The sequence below is a fragment of the Fusarium vanettenii genome, assembly GCF_000151355.1.
Source record: "Fusarium vanettenii 77-13-4 chromosome 4 genomic scaffold NECHAsca_3_chr4_2_0, whole genome shotgun sequence".
NCBI lineage: Eukaryota > Fungi > Ascomycota > Sordariomycetes > Hypocreales > Nectriaceae > Fusarium > Fusarium vanettenii.
Genome location: NW_003315879.1, coordinates 1,662,217 through 1,678,613, shown reverse-complemented (window position 1 = coordinate 1,678,613; position 16,397 = coordinate 1,662,217). Strand labels below are relative to the sequence as shown.

General features: G+C 55.4%; 3 protein-coding genes across 3 annotated transcripts; 2 read left to right on the top strand and 1 right to left on the bottom strand.

Moving 5' to 3' along the window:
• The first annotated feature begins 3,295 nt into the window (after positions 1-3,295).
• Positions 3,296-8,728, top strand: NECHADRAFT_68385 (uncharacterized protein). The gene is made up of 5 exons (XM_003052113.1): positions 3,296-3,917; positions 3,987-4,470; positions 4,618-6,361; positions 6,411-6,810; positions 6,866-8,728. Exons 1-5 carry the CDS (start codon positions 3,329-3,331, stop codon positions 8,311-8,313), a joined length of 4,665 nt encoding a protein of 1,554 aa, XP_003052159.1. The 5' UTR covers positions 3,296-3,328; the 3' UTR covers positions 8,314-8,728.
• Positions 8,729-9,629: 901 nt separating this feature from the next.
• Positions 9,630-10,946, top strand: NECHADRAFT_38040 (uncharacterized protein; the record flags this gene model as incomplete). The annotated part of the gene is made up of 3 exons (XM_003052112.1): positions 9,630-9,749; positions 9,806-10,358; positions 10,411-10,946. 3 exons carry the CDS (start codon positions 9,630-9,632, stop codon positions 10,944-10,946), a joined length of 1,209 nt encoding a protein of 402 aa, XP_003052158.1.
• Positions 10,947-11,156: 210 nt separating this feature from the next.
• NECHADRAFT_123325 (glycoside hydrolase family 38) lies at positions 11,157-15,043 on the bottom strand. Its single transcript, XM_003051670.1, has 3 exons — positions 14,614-15,043; positions 12,817-14,557; positions 11,157-12,769 (listed from the first exon to the last, which is right to left on the bottom strand). The coding sequence occupies exons 1-3, from the start codon at positions 14,760-14,762 to the stop codon at positions 11,417-11,419; spliced, it is 3,243 nt and encodes a 1,080-aa protein (XP_003051716.1). The 5' UTR covers positions 14,763-15,043; the 3' UTR covers positions 11,157-11,416.
• Between the last annotated feature and the right edge of the window lie 1,354 nt (positions 15,044-16,397).

Here is a 16,397-nt window from a genome sequence, read left to right as displayed (position 1 = left end):
TACAGTAGAGTTGGCAGCAGCGAGATGCTAGATGCACGCGTCTCGGCGCCTACTCTACCATCGGATCGGCTGATCGCTGGGCCATCCACCATCCCCGAGACATGCCCGCCGTCGCTTGTCCTGGCCATGATCCATGCCCGAGTGGTATAATGGTTGTGTGATTTAAATGCAATTGACCCAATCTCACGAACTTGGACCACCCATGCTGGGTCAGTGGTCGAACAACCTACTTACCGTACGCTCTGTCCCTCCCCCAGGGAAGGGAAGACATTCTAGAGCCTCATCCAAGTATCTCGGCTGTTCTCTGGCGAGCAAGCTTAGGCCCTGGCTTAGGCGGCCGGCTAAAACGACTGGCATGTGCTACAGAGGGCGGATTCGACAGGACAAATGAAACGTTCGTGTCGACAAGGCCTAGCTGATCTTTGCGGTCGCCTCTGCCAACGTCTGGTAGATTGCGACAGCGAGGGAGTTGAGACATTCCCAGGCGGGCCATGGTACGAAATGGTTGTGGTCCAGAAAAAGCCTGTCCGAACAGGGGGGAGGGGCGGGGGCGGCTTCAAGCCCAGTTGCATGCCACCCTCCATCCATCCACCCTGGGGCCACGCCAGGCTTTTCCAGAGAGGGAAGAGTGCCAGCGTGGGAGAAGAGCAGGACGGACGGGGACCTGATAGGGATGGATTGACGGGTTCTCAGTCAAGGCGGACAAGGACAAGTGCTGCGTCTATCTGCTAGGCGGGCGGCATGTCTTGGTGGCTTCTTAACAAGTCCCCAAGATGAGGTGGACTCCATCGATGCAGTCAGTGGATGGACGGGTTGGATACGTACCGGCCATGGATGGCTGGTCACCACTCACTCACACTCACACTCACACTGACTGCAGGCAATGGAAGTGGAAGCCAGGGCCTTGGGGGCACCCATCCAACCGGAGCCCCGGCCACGCCGGTGGAGCTGGCTCTTTACTACGCCAGCTCAATCCTTAGCCCTATTACCGACTGCCTCCGTCAGCTTCCATGAGGATCTCAACATCATCACCGCACATCCGTTTTTCTGGCGCGAAATTGGCCGGCTCTCGAGTCTGGATCTAGCCTGGGTCCACGGATGCTTGAGGGGAAACGCCTAGTGCTACGGTAGGCGGACCCTAACAGATTGGCCCCATGCCGTCGGTAATGGTTCGCTGTCTATAATGCCAGCCCTTCCTTGCTTGCAGCTTAAAAAACTCGACAATATTGATGATTGCTTATGCATGCCGAGGTAATGATGCTGATGGAGAGTGGCATTTCGGACCTGCTTGATAAGTGCGGGCTGCTGGAAAGGCTCCTTTCACCGCGTGCCGTGCATTCAAGGTATCGGAATTGAGGCATGATGAGATGATCTGCGACCATGGCTTCTGGGGGGTGGTGTGCCTTTGCTCGTCATTGCCTGTGACTCTGTGTTAGTTGGTAGGGGGAAAAATGCCGGGATGACGACAAGGGTCTTGGAAAGAGAATGGATGGAGAGAGAGGATGGGGGAGAGACAGCGAGAGGGAAATAAAGAAAGGACGTGGGCGTTGTATATTAACGTCATCTCAGTCCCGTCTCCTGGCAAAACGATGGACTAGAGCGAGAGGGCGCAACCGCTATCGCTTGTCGGGAAACATAGGTAACGGGACCTATGGAATACCCCCGGCTCCCTGTCGCCCTGAAGCAGCAGCAGAAGCACAAGCACACAATGGAGGTACGGGGGGCTTGATAGCGACGACTCCGTTGACAATGATTGAGTCGAGGGAGGGCGTGCAAGGGTGTGCGAGATGGCGACGGATGACTTGGCGCTGCCCCATGCTCCTTGTCTAAGCTCACATTTTTGACAGGTTTCATGCCTGCTCCTCTGGGCGAAATCTCTTGCTGACCAGTGCCAGTGATTGACTGTAGCAGCGATACACACAAATCAGAGAAGCATGGACTGCGTAGAAGCCATCATGGACGTCGATCTGGGTTAAACGGCGCATGACGAACTCGGCATGGCACGGGCATGGGGTGAACTATCATGGATGGCGGAGCCGAAAGGTTGTCGAATCGAGAGGGAGGGCTTATATCCATGGCTGACCAGCCCAAGCAGGCACCGCTAGGTTGCCCCCAGAAAAGAAGCACGTTCGTCTTTGAGCATCGGCGGCCAGAGAGACGATGGGGCAAAACGCACTTGATTAGGAGCGGAGGGCAAGCAAGCAAGCGAGACGAGAGGACAGCCCGGTCATATTTCGTACGTGTCCCGTTCCCCTTGTCGACCGACATGCTCGAGATCGCCTTACACCCATCCATTGGGGTTTTGGTGAGTAGACATTGTTGTTGTCGTCTAGGTATGGCCCATGCTTGGCTGCGCTGCGACGACCTTGGCCGGCATCGCGAGATCTTGGTCGGCCACGGAATCTTCCCACCAAAAAACAAACCGGCCGTATCGTCCATGGAAGCAGGCCCGGTCTGGTGGTGACCGGCTCTGTAGTGGTCCTCTCCCCGGCATGGTCTGCTCTTGTGGGAGGACCCGTGGACCCGTGGACACGCTCAGAGTTGGGTTGAGATCCCGTCGTGCTGCGAGTCCCAGATGGGCCCCCGTGGAGACTGAGGTAGCACTAGGGTGCCATGTAGAGATGTGGTCACGAACATCGTGCCGGGGGTGCAAGCCACCGTGTTGGGGTGACAGGCTTGGTGGGAGAGGCAAACAGGCCGCATCAGCCGTGATAGCGGCTACCTGGCGCTACCTCGAGGGTTCATGCTAACACCGCCCCCGTGCTCCTTTAGCAAAGTGTGGGCCAGGATCCATGCATCGACGGGCTGGCCAGGGCTCTTGGAGTGCCAAACGTTTCTGCTCCCGGCGCCTGGGAATCATCTCTTCCTCTTTCAACCTTGCTTCCACTCCATCACGGTAGGCAATTCTTACTTTGGTTGAGCCTCCATCTCTATTCTTTATACTCGTGACTTGTCTCTGCCGTCTCTTTATACTTCCCCCGCCTAGAGGCGAATCTCGGCATCTCTCTCGCGCCCTTTCTATCCTCGCACCCTCCTCCGCCAACCCATCACCTCCGGGCATGCCTCCATACGCGATTCACTTCATCTCATTGTTGCGCAAGTGATTTTCTGCTGGAGGTCATGGCACAACAAAATGTGAGCTCCTCTCTTTATCCTTCAAGTCTATTCACTGGATACACTCTTACCCAACTTTTTTTTTATTCGCCTCTACTCTCACACCTCGCTCTCTCACACTCAAGCGGCGAGCTGTGCCAGCGCGGTCGCGATTGGACCCATTCTCTAACTCATCACCCAGGACTCCAAAGCTTCAGACCCTGAAGCTCACTCCATGGCCGACCCGATGACCACTCAATCAGGTTCTGAAGGTGCGGCCAAGGATGCTGGCACAGACACAGCGTCACCCTACGGGACTCGCTCTCGTAACAGGACGGGCACCTCGCGCCCCAACTACGCTGAGGACAAGGACATCGACACTGATGTCTACGACTACTATCATGACAAGAAGGACCACGACTCCAAAAAGTCATCGCGACAGGCCAGTGCCGCCGCGAACGGTGATGCGCCGCCCCGTGCCGGTGCCAATTCACGTAAGGCTGGCACGGACGAGGCCAAAGCCGGGCAATCTGCGAATGCCCCCAAGGAGCAGCAGCCGGTCGCTTCAAGCAATGCGTCCACCACCACTCCCTCAACGGCACCTTCGCAGCCTACACGAAAGCGCAAGGCCGCAAACCAGTCGGCAGGGTCCACCACCCAAGGCGCCTCCGCTAATGGATCGTCCAAGAAGGCGACGACGACCTCTGGACCGACCACGGGCATTTCGTGGCCCGAAACTAACATGTTGACTTTTGACGACTGCAAGGCACGACCCGTCGACGGGCGGATGGTGGCCGACGATGGCACGGTGCTGGAAGCAAATGGTAACATGCTTTCCCCCCTCCGAGGTCCACCGTAAAATCGGACAGAGCGTGGCTAACCCGGTGATGCAGATCATGTGTACCTCGTCTGCGAGCCACCAGGAGAACCATATTACCTGGGCCGCATCATGGAGTTTCTCCATGCGCAGAATGACACGAACAAGCCTGTGGACGCAATCCGCATCAACTGGTACTACCGGCCAAAGGACATTGGGCGAAAGGCCCCGGACACGCGCTATGTGTTTGCGACGATGCACTCAGACATCAGCCCGTTGACTGCGCTCCGCGGCAAGTGTCAGATTCGCCACAAGGCTGAGATCCCCAGCCTGGAAGCCTACCGCAAGACGCCCGACAGCTTCTGGTACGACAAGCTGTATGATCGGTACATCCAGAAGAACTACGACCTGATCCCCACGCGCTCGATTGTCAACGTCCCTGCCAACGTGAAAAAGGTGCTCGACGAGCGCTGGAAATACGTGCTAGTTGAGCAGGGGCGTGGCAAGGAGCTCACTAGCGCCGTTAAGCTCTGCAGGAGATGCACCGGCTATTGCGCAAGGTACGTACCTCACCCCCTGCCCCACGTCCCACCCACGTCCCGTGGCTGACCTCATACCTCCAGCAACGATTCGGTTGATTGCGCCGTGTGTCAAAACACGTATCATATGAATTGTGTCAAGCCGCCCCTGCTCAAGAAGCCATCGAGAGGATTCGCCTGGTCTTGCGCTGCGTGTAGTCGCGCGCAGGAGAGGAAGCTGGAGGCTCGCAACACTCCTAATGTCAATGACCCCAGCTTTGACGGCGATGATGACGACTTCTTGGATGAGGAAGATGAGGAGATGCAGGGTGTCGACACAGGCCGCACTAGCCCCGACGAGGAGGGCCATGGACCTCACGAGGGAACTGCCGAACAGATCTACCAGGCAAGCCTTTGGCCTTATAGATACTTGGGTATGCACTGCAAACCCGAGGATGCCCTCGATTACGACGACAGAATTTATCCTCGCGCAAGCACACGAATTGGCCCACGTCACCAGGCCAATGTTCTGCCATGGCCGGGAAAGCCTGTGGAGTATGTCAAGCCGCCTGAGACCAAGAAAAATGGCAAGAAGGATACCAAGTCGAAAGAGGCACAGGCCGCCATAGAAGCTGACAAGGCCTGGCGCGGAAAGCGACCGAAGTGGATTCAAGACATGCCTCCTGGCTATACCGTTCGAGGCGAGGATCACGACGAGGATGATCCCAAGTGCACGTCAACACGACTTTGGATGCCCCCTTCAGAGGATGTCATTTCTAGCGATGAAATTAACAAGTATATGGAAAAGGCCAAGACGATGGCCAAGGGTCTCGGACTACCGGAACGATCAACCAACCTCCAGGACGTTGCCGCAAACACCCTGTTCCGCACTGATTTCGACACAAAACGTGCAATCAAACTTGTCCCCGAGACAGAGAAGGCGGAATTCAAGGAGCCCGAATTGACCCCAACAGAAATGAAGAAGTTTGAGGAAGCAGTCGTCAAGTACGGATCTGAACTGTACCTTGTCAAGAGGCATGTCAAAACCATGCCTTTTGGCATGGTTACCCGATTCTACTATGCCTGGAAGAAATCCGAGCGTGGTAAACAGGTTTTGGCCAACATGTCGGGTCGAAAGGGCAAGAAGGAGGCCAAACGGGCCGAGGCTGCTGCTAGCAAGCTCGCCGACGATGTTGCTGACAATGACGATGACTCGGCTTTCGATGCGGAGAAGGCGAACCAGAAGAAGCGTGGCTTCGTGTGTCAGTTCTGCTCTACAACGAACTCGCGCAGCTGGCGACGTGCACCAAACCCTGTTCCCGGACTCGTCAATGAGAACGCCTCGAAGAACGCAAACAAGGACAAGGGCAGCGAGCGTGTTGTGGCTCTATGTCGCCGATGTGCAGAGCTTTGGCGCAGATATGCCATTCGATGGGAGGACATGGAAGAGGTGGCCAAGAAGGTGGCTCAGTCTGGCGGTCGTGCCTGGAAGCGCAAGCAGGATGAAGAGCTGCTCAAGGAGCTTCAGGCTGCCAAGGACCTGGGCATGATGACACCTGAACGAGCGCCGACTCCCTCAGCAACTCCTTCGGCGACCAACGGACAAGAACCGCCGCGCAAGAAGCTCAAGACTGCCCCCTCAGACAAGGATGCCGACAACAATCACTCGGACGCGGCCAGTGTGGCAGGCTCTACCACATCCAAGAAGAAGGACAAGAGCGTGGAAAGGGCGGCGGCGCCCGAGATGCCCAAGCCCAGAGTGCTACCTTGCGCTGTATGCGGTCAGATGGAGCCACAAGGCGACCAACGCCTGTCTTGTCGCGAGTGTCGCCTGACGGTGCACCGCAATTGCTATGGCATCATGGACAACCGCAACCCTGAGAAATGGACCTGCGATATGTGTGCCAACGACAAGAACCCCCAGGTCTCGACAGTAAGTGATACCGTGCTCATTCGCGCATGGGTGCTAACGTGATTTGCAGCACTATAAGTGTGTCCTGTGTCCTGTTGACTACACTGAGTACGACTTTGTGGAACAGCCAAAGCTCACGCACCACAAGAAGAAGATGTCGGAAAAGGATCGCGAGAGGGAACGTCAGGATGTCCAGAAAGCCCGAAAGGCGGCCGAGTTCTACCGCAAGAAGCAGGAGGAGATGAATCGACCAGTCAATCCTCGCGAGCCTCTCAAACGGACTGCCGACAATAATTGGGTTCACGCAACCTGCGCAGTCTGGACACCAGAAGTCAAATTCGGTAATGCCAAGGCTCTGGAGCCTTCAGAAGGCATTCCCTCAATCCCTAGGAGCAAGTACGACGAGGTTTGCCAGGTTTGTAACAAGAAGGATGGCGCTTGCGTCTGGTGCCATCAATGCCGTATACCAAGTAAGTACTCTACGTGCAGCAAGCAGATGGCATCCATGCTAATCAGACATGTTAGTGCATGTGGAATGCGCACGGCAGCAGGGTCACGTTCTCGGCTTCGACATTACTCCCGTGAAAAGTTCCCGTCGGGACCAAGTCACGACTGTGACAATCGGCGGAGAGAGTGGCACAATGTCGGCGACCGTTTGGTGCAAGGACCATGCTCCAGCGAAGACGACGGTTCATCGTATGCACGATATTGTCAACGAGTCGGGGCTCAATGCTCTGCAGCTCTACGTCCAAAACTTTAAACAGGCCGATCTCACATTGACGGGTACCGTCCGCAAGGCCAATCTGATGACGACTGCAGCCAAGATGACGGGAACAACGACTCAACCTGGGCTACGGCGGTCGTCAACGACGAATATTCCTGCAGGCGGATGGAGCCAGCAGCGCAGTGGGGAGACTGAGGACGCCGCCTCGGACGCCAAACAACCAGGAGAGAAGGTCTGCATCACCTGCGGCATCGATGTCAGCCCCAAGTGGTGGCCAATTGACAACTCCCAAGAGCGCGAACTCACCAACGGGCACTATGGAACTCTTGGAAGTGAGGCCCAGAAGTTTGTGGAACAGAGGCGATTCCAGTGTCACAAGTGCCGCAAGGCCCAGCGGACCGCGAAGCCACATGCGCCGCGGCGATCTCCTCCAATGGTGGAGATGGCACTTCCGCCAGCGCCAGCGCCAGCTCCAGTTCAAGTACCAGCGCGAGAGCCCAGTGTGCCAGCGGCCGTCAACCCTCTACACAGCCCGCCACAGGCCATACCCGGCCACCGAGAACCGCACCCTGCCACTTACGCCTGGCCGTCTCATGTCCCCCCTCAGACAGCGCCTCCTCCAATGCAGGCTCCAGCTCATGTCGCAGACCATGCCCTTGGGGCCCGACCACCAGCTCCCCACGGATACCCGGCTCCACCGCCGCCGAGAACCTCATTTAACGACTGGGGAGCCCGACCTGGAAGCCAGCACGGATCGCCTCCTCGGCATCTCAATGGAGGACCTCCCCCCCTTCACAACCCGCCGCACCTCTCGTCTCTGCGACCCCCACCGCTGTCGGGTCCTCCGCCTCCTGCACCGCTGCCCGTAAACCACCACGGGTCACCGCCCTATGTCAATGGACTTCCCCCGTCTCCTCGAAGACTCAACGGACCGGCGCCGCCATCGCGATATGTGCACCCGTACCAGTCCCATGGACACCACGGCCCCCCGGCACATCTACCGCCGCCAAGCATGAGCAATGGAGCGCCTCCGCCTCCGCCTCCGAGGAATGACGGATTTGCTCATGGCTTACATCCGCAGAGAACACCATTCTCAGCACCTCATGCGAGCCCGCCCGGATCTCGAAGTGGGCTTCCTCCACCACATGAGCCTCCAGGATCGGCGGGTTCAATCAGCCAGCGGCAACCGGAGAGCCGACCGATGAATGGAGCAAGTGCTAGTCCTTCATTGCGAAACCTACTATCGTGAGGTGGATCCAGAAGGTTTAAGCCATGATGGCTCAGAAGCCCTGCATGGGGCTATCTGGCATGAACAGGAGTTTTTTGCTTTCAACAACGGCAGTTATCTTTTACGAAGCAAGGAGTCGAGTCATCTGCGCTTTTCTTCTTTTACTCTTTCTTTTTGTAAACCCTCGCGTAGACATGCATTACTTACGAGGCGTATAAATATTTACCAAGGGGATCAGTGTTGTGGACGTTATTTTTTGGGTGGTATTCAATTGCAAGCTGGGCGCGATGGCGAGTTGGACAAGGAAACTATGGAGAACTGGGAGGATATATATAAGAGGGGAGGAAGGGAAACCTGTTCTTTTATGACTGTGTAAGAGACCGTGAAAAGCGATTGTGGGAGGGGGTTAGCTTATAGACGACACAATGAAATGTTTAAGACACTTTTGAGTGTGTTCTTGTGCTTATTGAGGTTGTGAGTGAGGTCCTGCGATGTGAGTGAGTGAATGAGGAGTGAGCTTCAGTCCAGACGAAAAGGGGAAGATACCGTAGCCCCACTTTCTCCGGAGATATGTGGATCTCCGAGATGAGCCAATAAAGGACCGTTTCCGTTCATGTGGGTGGATGCCCGCGTGGTCGGGAGAGGGAAGGGAAGGCACCGTCCCGCGGCACTCCCTGAGGGAAACGGTACGTACCGTAGGCGAGGTGCTCTTACTCGCAGGGCAGGTCAGGGCAGTGGGCGGAGTGCTTGGAACATCCCATGCCCGCCCGCTCGCTAACGTTAGCTGGGTAGGTGCGCGCCTGGCAGCTGGTACCTGCCGCCTGCGCGCCTGCCCTGCCTACCTGCGATTCCCATTCCCGGGGCGGGTTAATCGTGGCGCCCGGTCCAAGTATTTGGGGCTGAGCTGGCCTCCTTCAGTGGCTTAGCTTCTGGCCTGCATCAGCTTTCCATCCAACCTCCAACGTCAGCCGAAACAACATCCATCTCGACCACTTTTGGCCGTCGTCCACCTTTGCCTTTCTGCTTTGCTTGTCCAACACTAGCCTATTTCCGTCGTCATCTCGGTGACGCAGGTTTCCCTTCATTGATTTATCATAGGCGCAGCGACGAATTCTTTCCGACGTTACCTGTACCTATTCTGTTGATAGCCCACTCAATTGCGACACGATAGCTATTGCGGCTGTTCCTGGCGATCCATACCATCCCGATTGACCGATTCCGCCCCCATTCCTCCGACCCAGGGAGCCTCAACCCGTCGAACGCACTCTGAAGGGCAGAGGCGATAATTTATTGCAACACTCGCAAGCTCGGATATCTACACTGCGCAGCCATCCACCATGGCGCAAGTCCTCCTCGACCTCTTCTATTCCTTCGGGAACTGTCTCAACTGCTTCCCCGGAAATCCCAATCTCAAAATCAACAACCGAAGCTTTAAGATTCTAAGGCTCTTGGGAGAGGTGAGCATTAGCTAGACGCTCTGCGCATTCTCTGCATCAGCGCTGACTCTGGATAGGGTGGTTTCTCATACGTCTACCTCGTCGAAGACACGTCGACCCACGAGCTCTTTGCCCTCAAGAAGATCCGATGTCCCTTTGGCGCCGAATCGGTGCAGCAGGCTATGCGCGAGGTGGACGCCTATCGCCTGTTCTCACATGTTCCGACCATCATCTCGGCCGTCGACCACTCGGTTGCCACGGAACGAGGCGCAGATGAGACGACAAAGACCGTCTACGTTCTGCTGCCGTACTACAAGCGCGGCAACCTCCAGGATATGATCAACGCCAACCTCGTCAACCACGATCGCTTCCCTGAGCGTCGCCTCATGTTGCTCTTCCTCGGCGTCTGCAAGGCCCTGCGCGCCATGCACGACTACAGACCCCCCGTCGAGCGCATGGACATGGGCCATGAGGAGGATCAGCTGCATCGGGATGAAAGGAATAATACACGGGGCAAGCGGACTGAGGAAGAAGAGGAGGGCGAGCAGGAGAGAGGTTTGCTTGAGGATGAGAACCAAGTAAGCGGTGGCAGGTCAATTCAGCACTATGCCCATCGCGATATCAAGCCAGGTACATGCTGCAGACAAACCATTACTCTCACTCATGCTAACCCATCTTGAAGGAAACATCATGATCGACGATGCCGGCTCAACCCCCATCCTTATGGACCTCGGCTCCGTGGCGCCATCCCCGATTCCCGTAACATCACAGTCCCTCGCCCTCCAAATTCAAGACACGGCCGCCGAGCACTCAACCATGCCCTACCGCGCTCCGGAGCTCTTTGATGTTCAGACGGGCACCGTCATCGATACAAAGGTTGATATCTGGTCCATGGGCTGCACCCTCTACGCCTGCCTCGTTGGCAAGTCCCCCTTCGAGATGCGCTCCGACGAGACTGGCGGCACGCTCTCTCTGTGTGTTCTTGGTGGCGACTGGCGTTTCCCTGATGAGGGCCCAGCTGGCGTCAAGCGTAATAACAGCATGCGACCCCAGCAGCAGCAACAGCAACCGCAGGCCCCCGCCATCGAGATTAGCGAGCCCATTCGTGAAGTGGTGAGGAAGTGCTTGCGTGTTGAGCCTGCTGAGAGGCCTGATATCAATGAGCTCATTGACATGGTGCAGACTGTCATTGAGGAGCTCCCCGATGATTCTCATTAAACAGCTTTGGTCGTCTCTTTTCATTTGGGATCTAATGGCTGGAGGAGGAGGAGGAGTTGGCGATAGGGAGACTGTAGGATAGGATACTTCACCCTTGTTGAGTGATTGGCCTCATCGATTTGATCGAGTCTTGTCTATTCTTAGCCTGACCACCATGTTTATTTACTTACCAGGTACTTATCAAGGAAACGGCGTTTAGGGAATTGGAATCATAGATGCATTTATTGCTGCTCAAACAAGTTTTGCTCTGTTCTCTGTCCTGTCTCTGTGTCCATCCTAGACCGTCTCGGTGTCGTATCCTTGTCAATCTGTCTTGATACTCTACCAGAGACTCATAGCCTCCAGCATAACCCCAACTCAGCAGTAAACCGCAACTAACTTAACTAACTTCATTCAAAACAACACTATCAAATACCGAAAAACACGGGAATGTTCGAGGGCGGACAATTGCATTCAAGCTCCTCGTCATCCTACAACTCGAGCTTGTAGGTTGCAACCTCGAATGGTCGCAACTCAATGGGTATCTTGCCACCAGAGTAATGGATCTCTTCCAACTCATCTTCCAGGATATTGGTCTTGGTGACCCGCTTGACGTCAAACGACGTCTGAATGATGCCGCGGCTGCGTCCACCCAGAGACTCGTATACACGGCATATGATACTCTGACCTTTGTTGACGCGCAGACCATCGTCACGGCTGACATCTTCGTCATCATGTCCTCGCTTGATGGTGTCCAGAACAAGTGAATCAGATTCATCAGTGTTCACCAGTTTGATTGGTGCACCGGAGATGCTCTTGATGGCGGCCTGTGAGGCTGAAAGAGGCTTCAGGGGGTTGTTCAGAGCGTACGCAGCCTTGACGGTGGTCGACGATAGACTGCCCTTGTGGGGGAGAATGGCCCATCTGATGGAATGTTGTCCCATATCGGCATTGGCATCGGGGGCCTTGGGGGAACGAAGGAGTGACAGACGCATCGTCTTGCCCGCCGTCGCGAACCCGTACTTGCTGTCGTTGAGGATCGACACACCATAGTTGCTCTCGGAGAGATCGGCAAACTTGTGGCAGCACACCTCAAACTTGGCCATGTCCCAGCTTGTGTTGTAGTGAGTTGGCCTCTTGGTGATGCTAAAGGCTGTCTCGTACGAGGCTTCGGTGTTGACAATGTCGACAGGGAATTCGACCTTGAGGAACTTGGAATCCTCATGCCAGTCGACCTCGGCTGAGCAGTCAATCTGAGAGGGCTGTCCATCTAGAGCCGCCGAGAGGGTGATGTAAGACTTGATAGAGCTGTCCTTGCTGATCTTGATATCAGTGACCAAGGTCACGCGATGAGGCTTCTGCTCAAAGATCTTGGTCCTGCCATATTCAACCTGTCGGCGAGCGTCGAGGTGGTAGACCTCTACATCCCATGCTTGCCAGTAGAGTGGAATATCGTCAAAGATAACAAACTTGTTGGCCTTGCCGCCTTTCTCGATGACCTCGCGGTCGTTGACAATGTCGTGAAGGGATGTAATGACACCATCCTCGACAACAACGCGAAGCTGGTTGTTTTGCAAGACAAATATATCTGGCGACTTCTCCATGACAGTGACAGCTGGCATGTCCTCCTGTGTCTTAAACGTGCGGAGAGCCAACAACTGACCATCGCCGCATGCAATACCCACCTCAGACTTGGAGATCTCGACCAGTTCCTTTCGGTGCCAAGGAAGAGTGTTGATGGCCACCGACTCGCGAAGAGAGCTGGTGACGTCCTCAGATACGGCAAGGGAGTCGTACAATTCCTTCAGTAGACGCTTGCCAGTCTCAAAGACTTCAGCATAGACCTAGAAAAGTTAGTATATATCTCTTTTAACCAGACATGACTTCTTACCTTATCAGAGTCGTCGTAGCACATCTCAATGCTGCTTCCCGGAAGACAGTCGTGGAACTGGCAGAGTAGGACTGCCTCCCACATATCATCCAGGTCCTTTGTTGGGTATTTGTACGACTTGTTCTTAAGCGACGCAACCGTGGCTAGTTGCTCAAGGTCTCGCAGCAGGACCTCGGCCTTGCGGTTGTAGAACTTGTTGTTCGCCTGAGTGGTATAGGTGCCGCGATGAAGCTCAAAGTAGAGCTCGCCGTACCAGGTAGGAAACTCACTCGCCTTGTGGTTGAGGCGATCAAAGAAGTCGTCAACTGTCGCACCAAGCTTGAGCTTGGGAATGCCACCAACAGTGTTGCTGATGCCAGCACATCGTCGGAGCTTCTCAAAGTGCTGCCAGGTAGGGCCACCGCCACCATCACCCTTGCCAAAGACAAGCAGAGATGAGCTATCGACGCACATGGTCTTGTGGTTGGTGATGCTCCTCTTCAAATCACCAAAGTCGGCATTGGCGGTATAAGTTTCGGAAGGGGGCATGTGGCAAATGACCTGACTTCCATCGGGACTCACCCACATGAAGGTAGTGTGAGGAAAGTTATTGATATTGTTCCAGCTCAGCTTCTGGGTCATGAAGCGATCCATGCCGGCCAGGCGGCACAGTTGGGGGAGTTGGCTCGAGTATCCGAACGTGTCGGGAAGCCAGAAGGTTCGGCATCGGGAACCAAACTCGGCCTCGAAGAATCGTTGGCCGTAGAAGAACTGACGAACAAGTGATTCGCCGCTAGGCATGTTGGTGTCGTGCTCAACCCAGCTGCCGCCGATGGGGTTGAACTGGCCCTCCTTGACCTTGCGCTTGACTCGTTCGTACGCTGCAGGATAATCTTGCTTGAGCCACTTGTACTGCTGCGCCTGTGAGCAGGCAAAGGTAGCCTCTGGGTAACGATCCATGAGATCGCACTGGTTCGTCCAGGAGCGGACAACCTTGCGCCTCGTCTCGGCCCAGGGCCAGAGCCAGCAGCTGTCAATATGGCAGTGGCCAATTCCAAAGACGACGGGCTCCTTGCCCACCTCATACACCTTGTGAGAGTCGACATCAGGACCAAGGATCTCTCGGGCGATCTCACGACACTTGAGGATAGACTCCTGGTTGTTCACCTCAAAGGTGTTGATGATCTTCATGGCGACCGAGAGAGCATGGTTCTGTTCAGCCGAGTTCTCGGGGAGCTCCCGAGCAGCATCGCCAAGCTCCCACATATCTATATGGAGCTTGCGAGCCGGAACGTTGATGGCGACAATGTCGGCCTTGGAGAGATTGAATCGCCTGTTAGGATCCGGCGGTGCAATGGTGGTGGTACCGTTAGGAGCATTTCCAAACATGCCGTTGCAAGCCATCTCAATATAGATGGTGTGCTCCTCGCCGTCGCGGAACGAGTCGGGGATGATCCATTCGATGCGTTCTCCGCTACCGGTGAGACCTTGGATCGGGACACCGTCTTCGGTCCAAATGGTACCCTCGTTGCTGGCATCCCAGTGAAGCTCAATAAGCTCCTCGTTCTTAATGTCGTCAGGGATGCGCAGCACCACCTTGAACCAATGGGTGGACCATGATGGACCAAACGAGGTACCAGTGTGAGTCTCTTTGAATTCGTGTCGCACAGCCTCATCAAAGGTTGGGCGAGAGAGATCTGGTGCATCCCAGACCGAGAGTTGAACGTGAGGCTTACCCGAGTACCTGGCATTGTACATGTTCCTGCATGACTAGAGTTAGTTCGTCCGCCATACGCCAAAAGAGGATGGATGACATACGCCTGCAGGTTCACCTTATAGTACTGTCCTGACTTATAGAACGGTTCAATGCGGCCCTTGAGAATGCTCGTCTTTGGCACGCCGACGGGCCGCTCGGCGAAGACGGGGTAGGAAGAGCCATGGCCCTTGAGCTCGCCGCCTCCACCCATAGTATCGAAGTCGAGCGGGTGACCTGGAGCAGGAGGAGCAGATCGATTCGAGAAGCGGCGAAGCCTTGCCGAGAGCTGATGCTGCTGCTGGCTTTCGGGCGAAGGAGAATGTCGAGGACACGCCGCCGGGACCGAGAGCGGATGATCGGAGGGGGTATCGTTGGTACTATCGAGCTGTGGTGAGCGACGCTTGACGATGATGACGTCAAGCTGAGTGAGGGACTGGAATGAGCGCTTGCGAGGGAAGATTGAGCGCGATCGGAGAGGAAGAAGCAATGTTTATATGGTTGAATTGATGAACTCAATGTTGTTGTTGTTGATGCGGGATTGAAGGATGTGAGACGCGAGAAGCTCAGTTAAGCTCCCGTCTCGCAGCTACAGTTAGTGGTCAAGTGAGCTCCTGAGCTTCCTTCCACACGCGGCAGCTTAGCTGTGCCACCAATAGCCACACCAGACATAAAGGTCAGACACACAGCCACCAATACATCCTAACACAATGCACGCTTTATTCTGACATGCTGCCCTCACACGCCAAGCTGAGAAGCGGGGGAAATCGCCCAGAACAGAACACCGCCCCAGTTGGCACACCCATTGCCGCCTTCAGTGCAGGGGGACCAGGCACTTGCTGGAGCTCGAGCGCTATGACAATGCCCGTCCTGGGGGAGCGGGCCCGCTAACTTTTGGACCATGAACTCTGGGCCGCCAAAGGGTTGGGGAAAGCGTCGTGGCGTGCGGGGCTGGTGTGTCGTTTGATGCAGACGTGAACCATGATGGAAGACGAACATACCTCATGTTGAATCGTGATGGGATATCGATGCCGTTAAAGAGGCGTATGTAGAAATCAGAGTCAGGACAGTAAAGGGATGCTGATGTAGGACCTAAGGCGTATCATAGTACTTGGGATCCGGCCCAAAGTAGACGACGAGGATGGGATGACGGTGACAAAGAGGGTAGCATTCAAGGATAGTGAAGTGGAAGAATTGAAATCAGATCTCACGAGACCTGCCCAGAGTTAAATCAAGGTTGGAATCTACTTCTCTTGCTCCTTCTGGAAACTCTGTGGCTGTCCACTTGGCAGTTTCCGTCCTGCCTGGAAACTCTGTTCCTGCACGACACATGAGCCGTACCATCGGATACACCTGGCTCAGATTGAGTTAGATTGGTAATGAGGCCCATTGCTTGTATGAGAGATGTAGAAGGAACGTAGGAGATTAGACCGAGGTTGTTAGTCAGGCAGCCTCCCCGAGCTCTGCTGCAGACTAACAGCCATACCGGGTCCATCTCAGCGTGAGTCCCAGCCTCATCATATCCTCCTCCGTTCATACCCGAAGAAAGTCACTTTCTCAACGGTCGGGCATCTTACAGAGATGCTTCAGATCTAACCTGCCCTGCAGCATGAGAAAACTCAGAGGAGGAGCCAGGCCCAGCCACAGTCCCTCCCTTCCTTTCACCCCCATCAATGGACCCTCGACACAGGTAGACCCGGCTTATTTAACGCTGTCATCTCCTTCCTCTCTCCTCTCACTCCCGTCTTCTCATCCGGCCATTCGGGAGAGGTCTGGGTAAAATAGAGGCACCCACAGGCAGCCCTAACCATCGAACGATGCCCGCCCCGTCATGACCTGTTCCTCACCC

What these genes read in the sequence shown, in the direction of transcription:
- NECHADRAFT_68385 (XM_003052113.1), top strand. Translation starts at nt 3,329, where the DNA reads ATGGCCGACCCGATGACCACTCAATCAGGTTCTGAAGGTGCGGCCAAG. An exon ending in AGAACCCCCAGGTCTCGACA is followed by an intron (nt 6,362 to 6,410) that starts GTAAGTGATACC and finishes CGTGATTTGCAG; the next exon opens with CACTATAAGTGTGTCCTGTG. An exon ending in CCATCAATGCCGTATACCAA is followed by an intron (nt 6,811 to 6,865) that starts GTAAGTACTCTA and finishes CAGACATGTTAG; the next exon opens with TGCATGTGGAATGCGCACGG.
- NECHADRAFT_123325 (XM_003051670.1), bottom strand. Translation starts at nt 14,762, where the DNA reads ATGGGTGGAGGCGGCGAGCTCAAGGGCCATGGCTCTTCCTACCCCGTC. An exon ending in TATAAGGTGAACCTGCAGGC is followed by an intron (nt 14,558 to 14,613) that starts GTATGTCATCCA and finishes CTAGTCATGCAG; the next exon opens with GAACATGTACAATGCCAGGT. An exon ending in GCTACGACGACTCTGATAAG is followed by an intron (nt 12,770 to 12,816) that starts GTAAGAAGTCAT and finishes TAACTTTTCTAG; the next exon opens with GTCTATGCTGAAGTCTTTGA.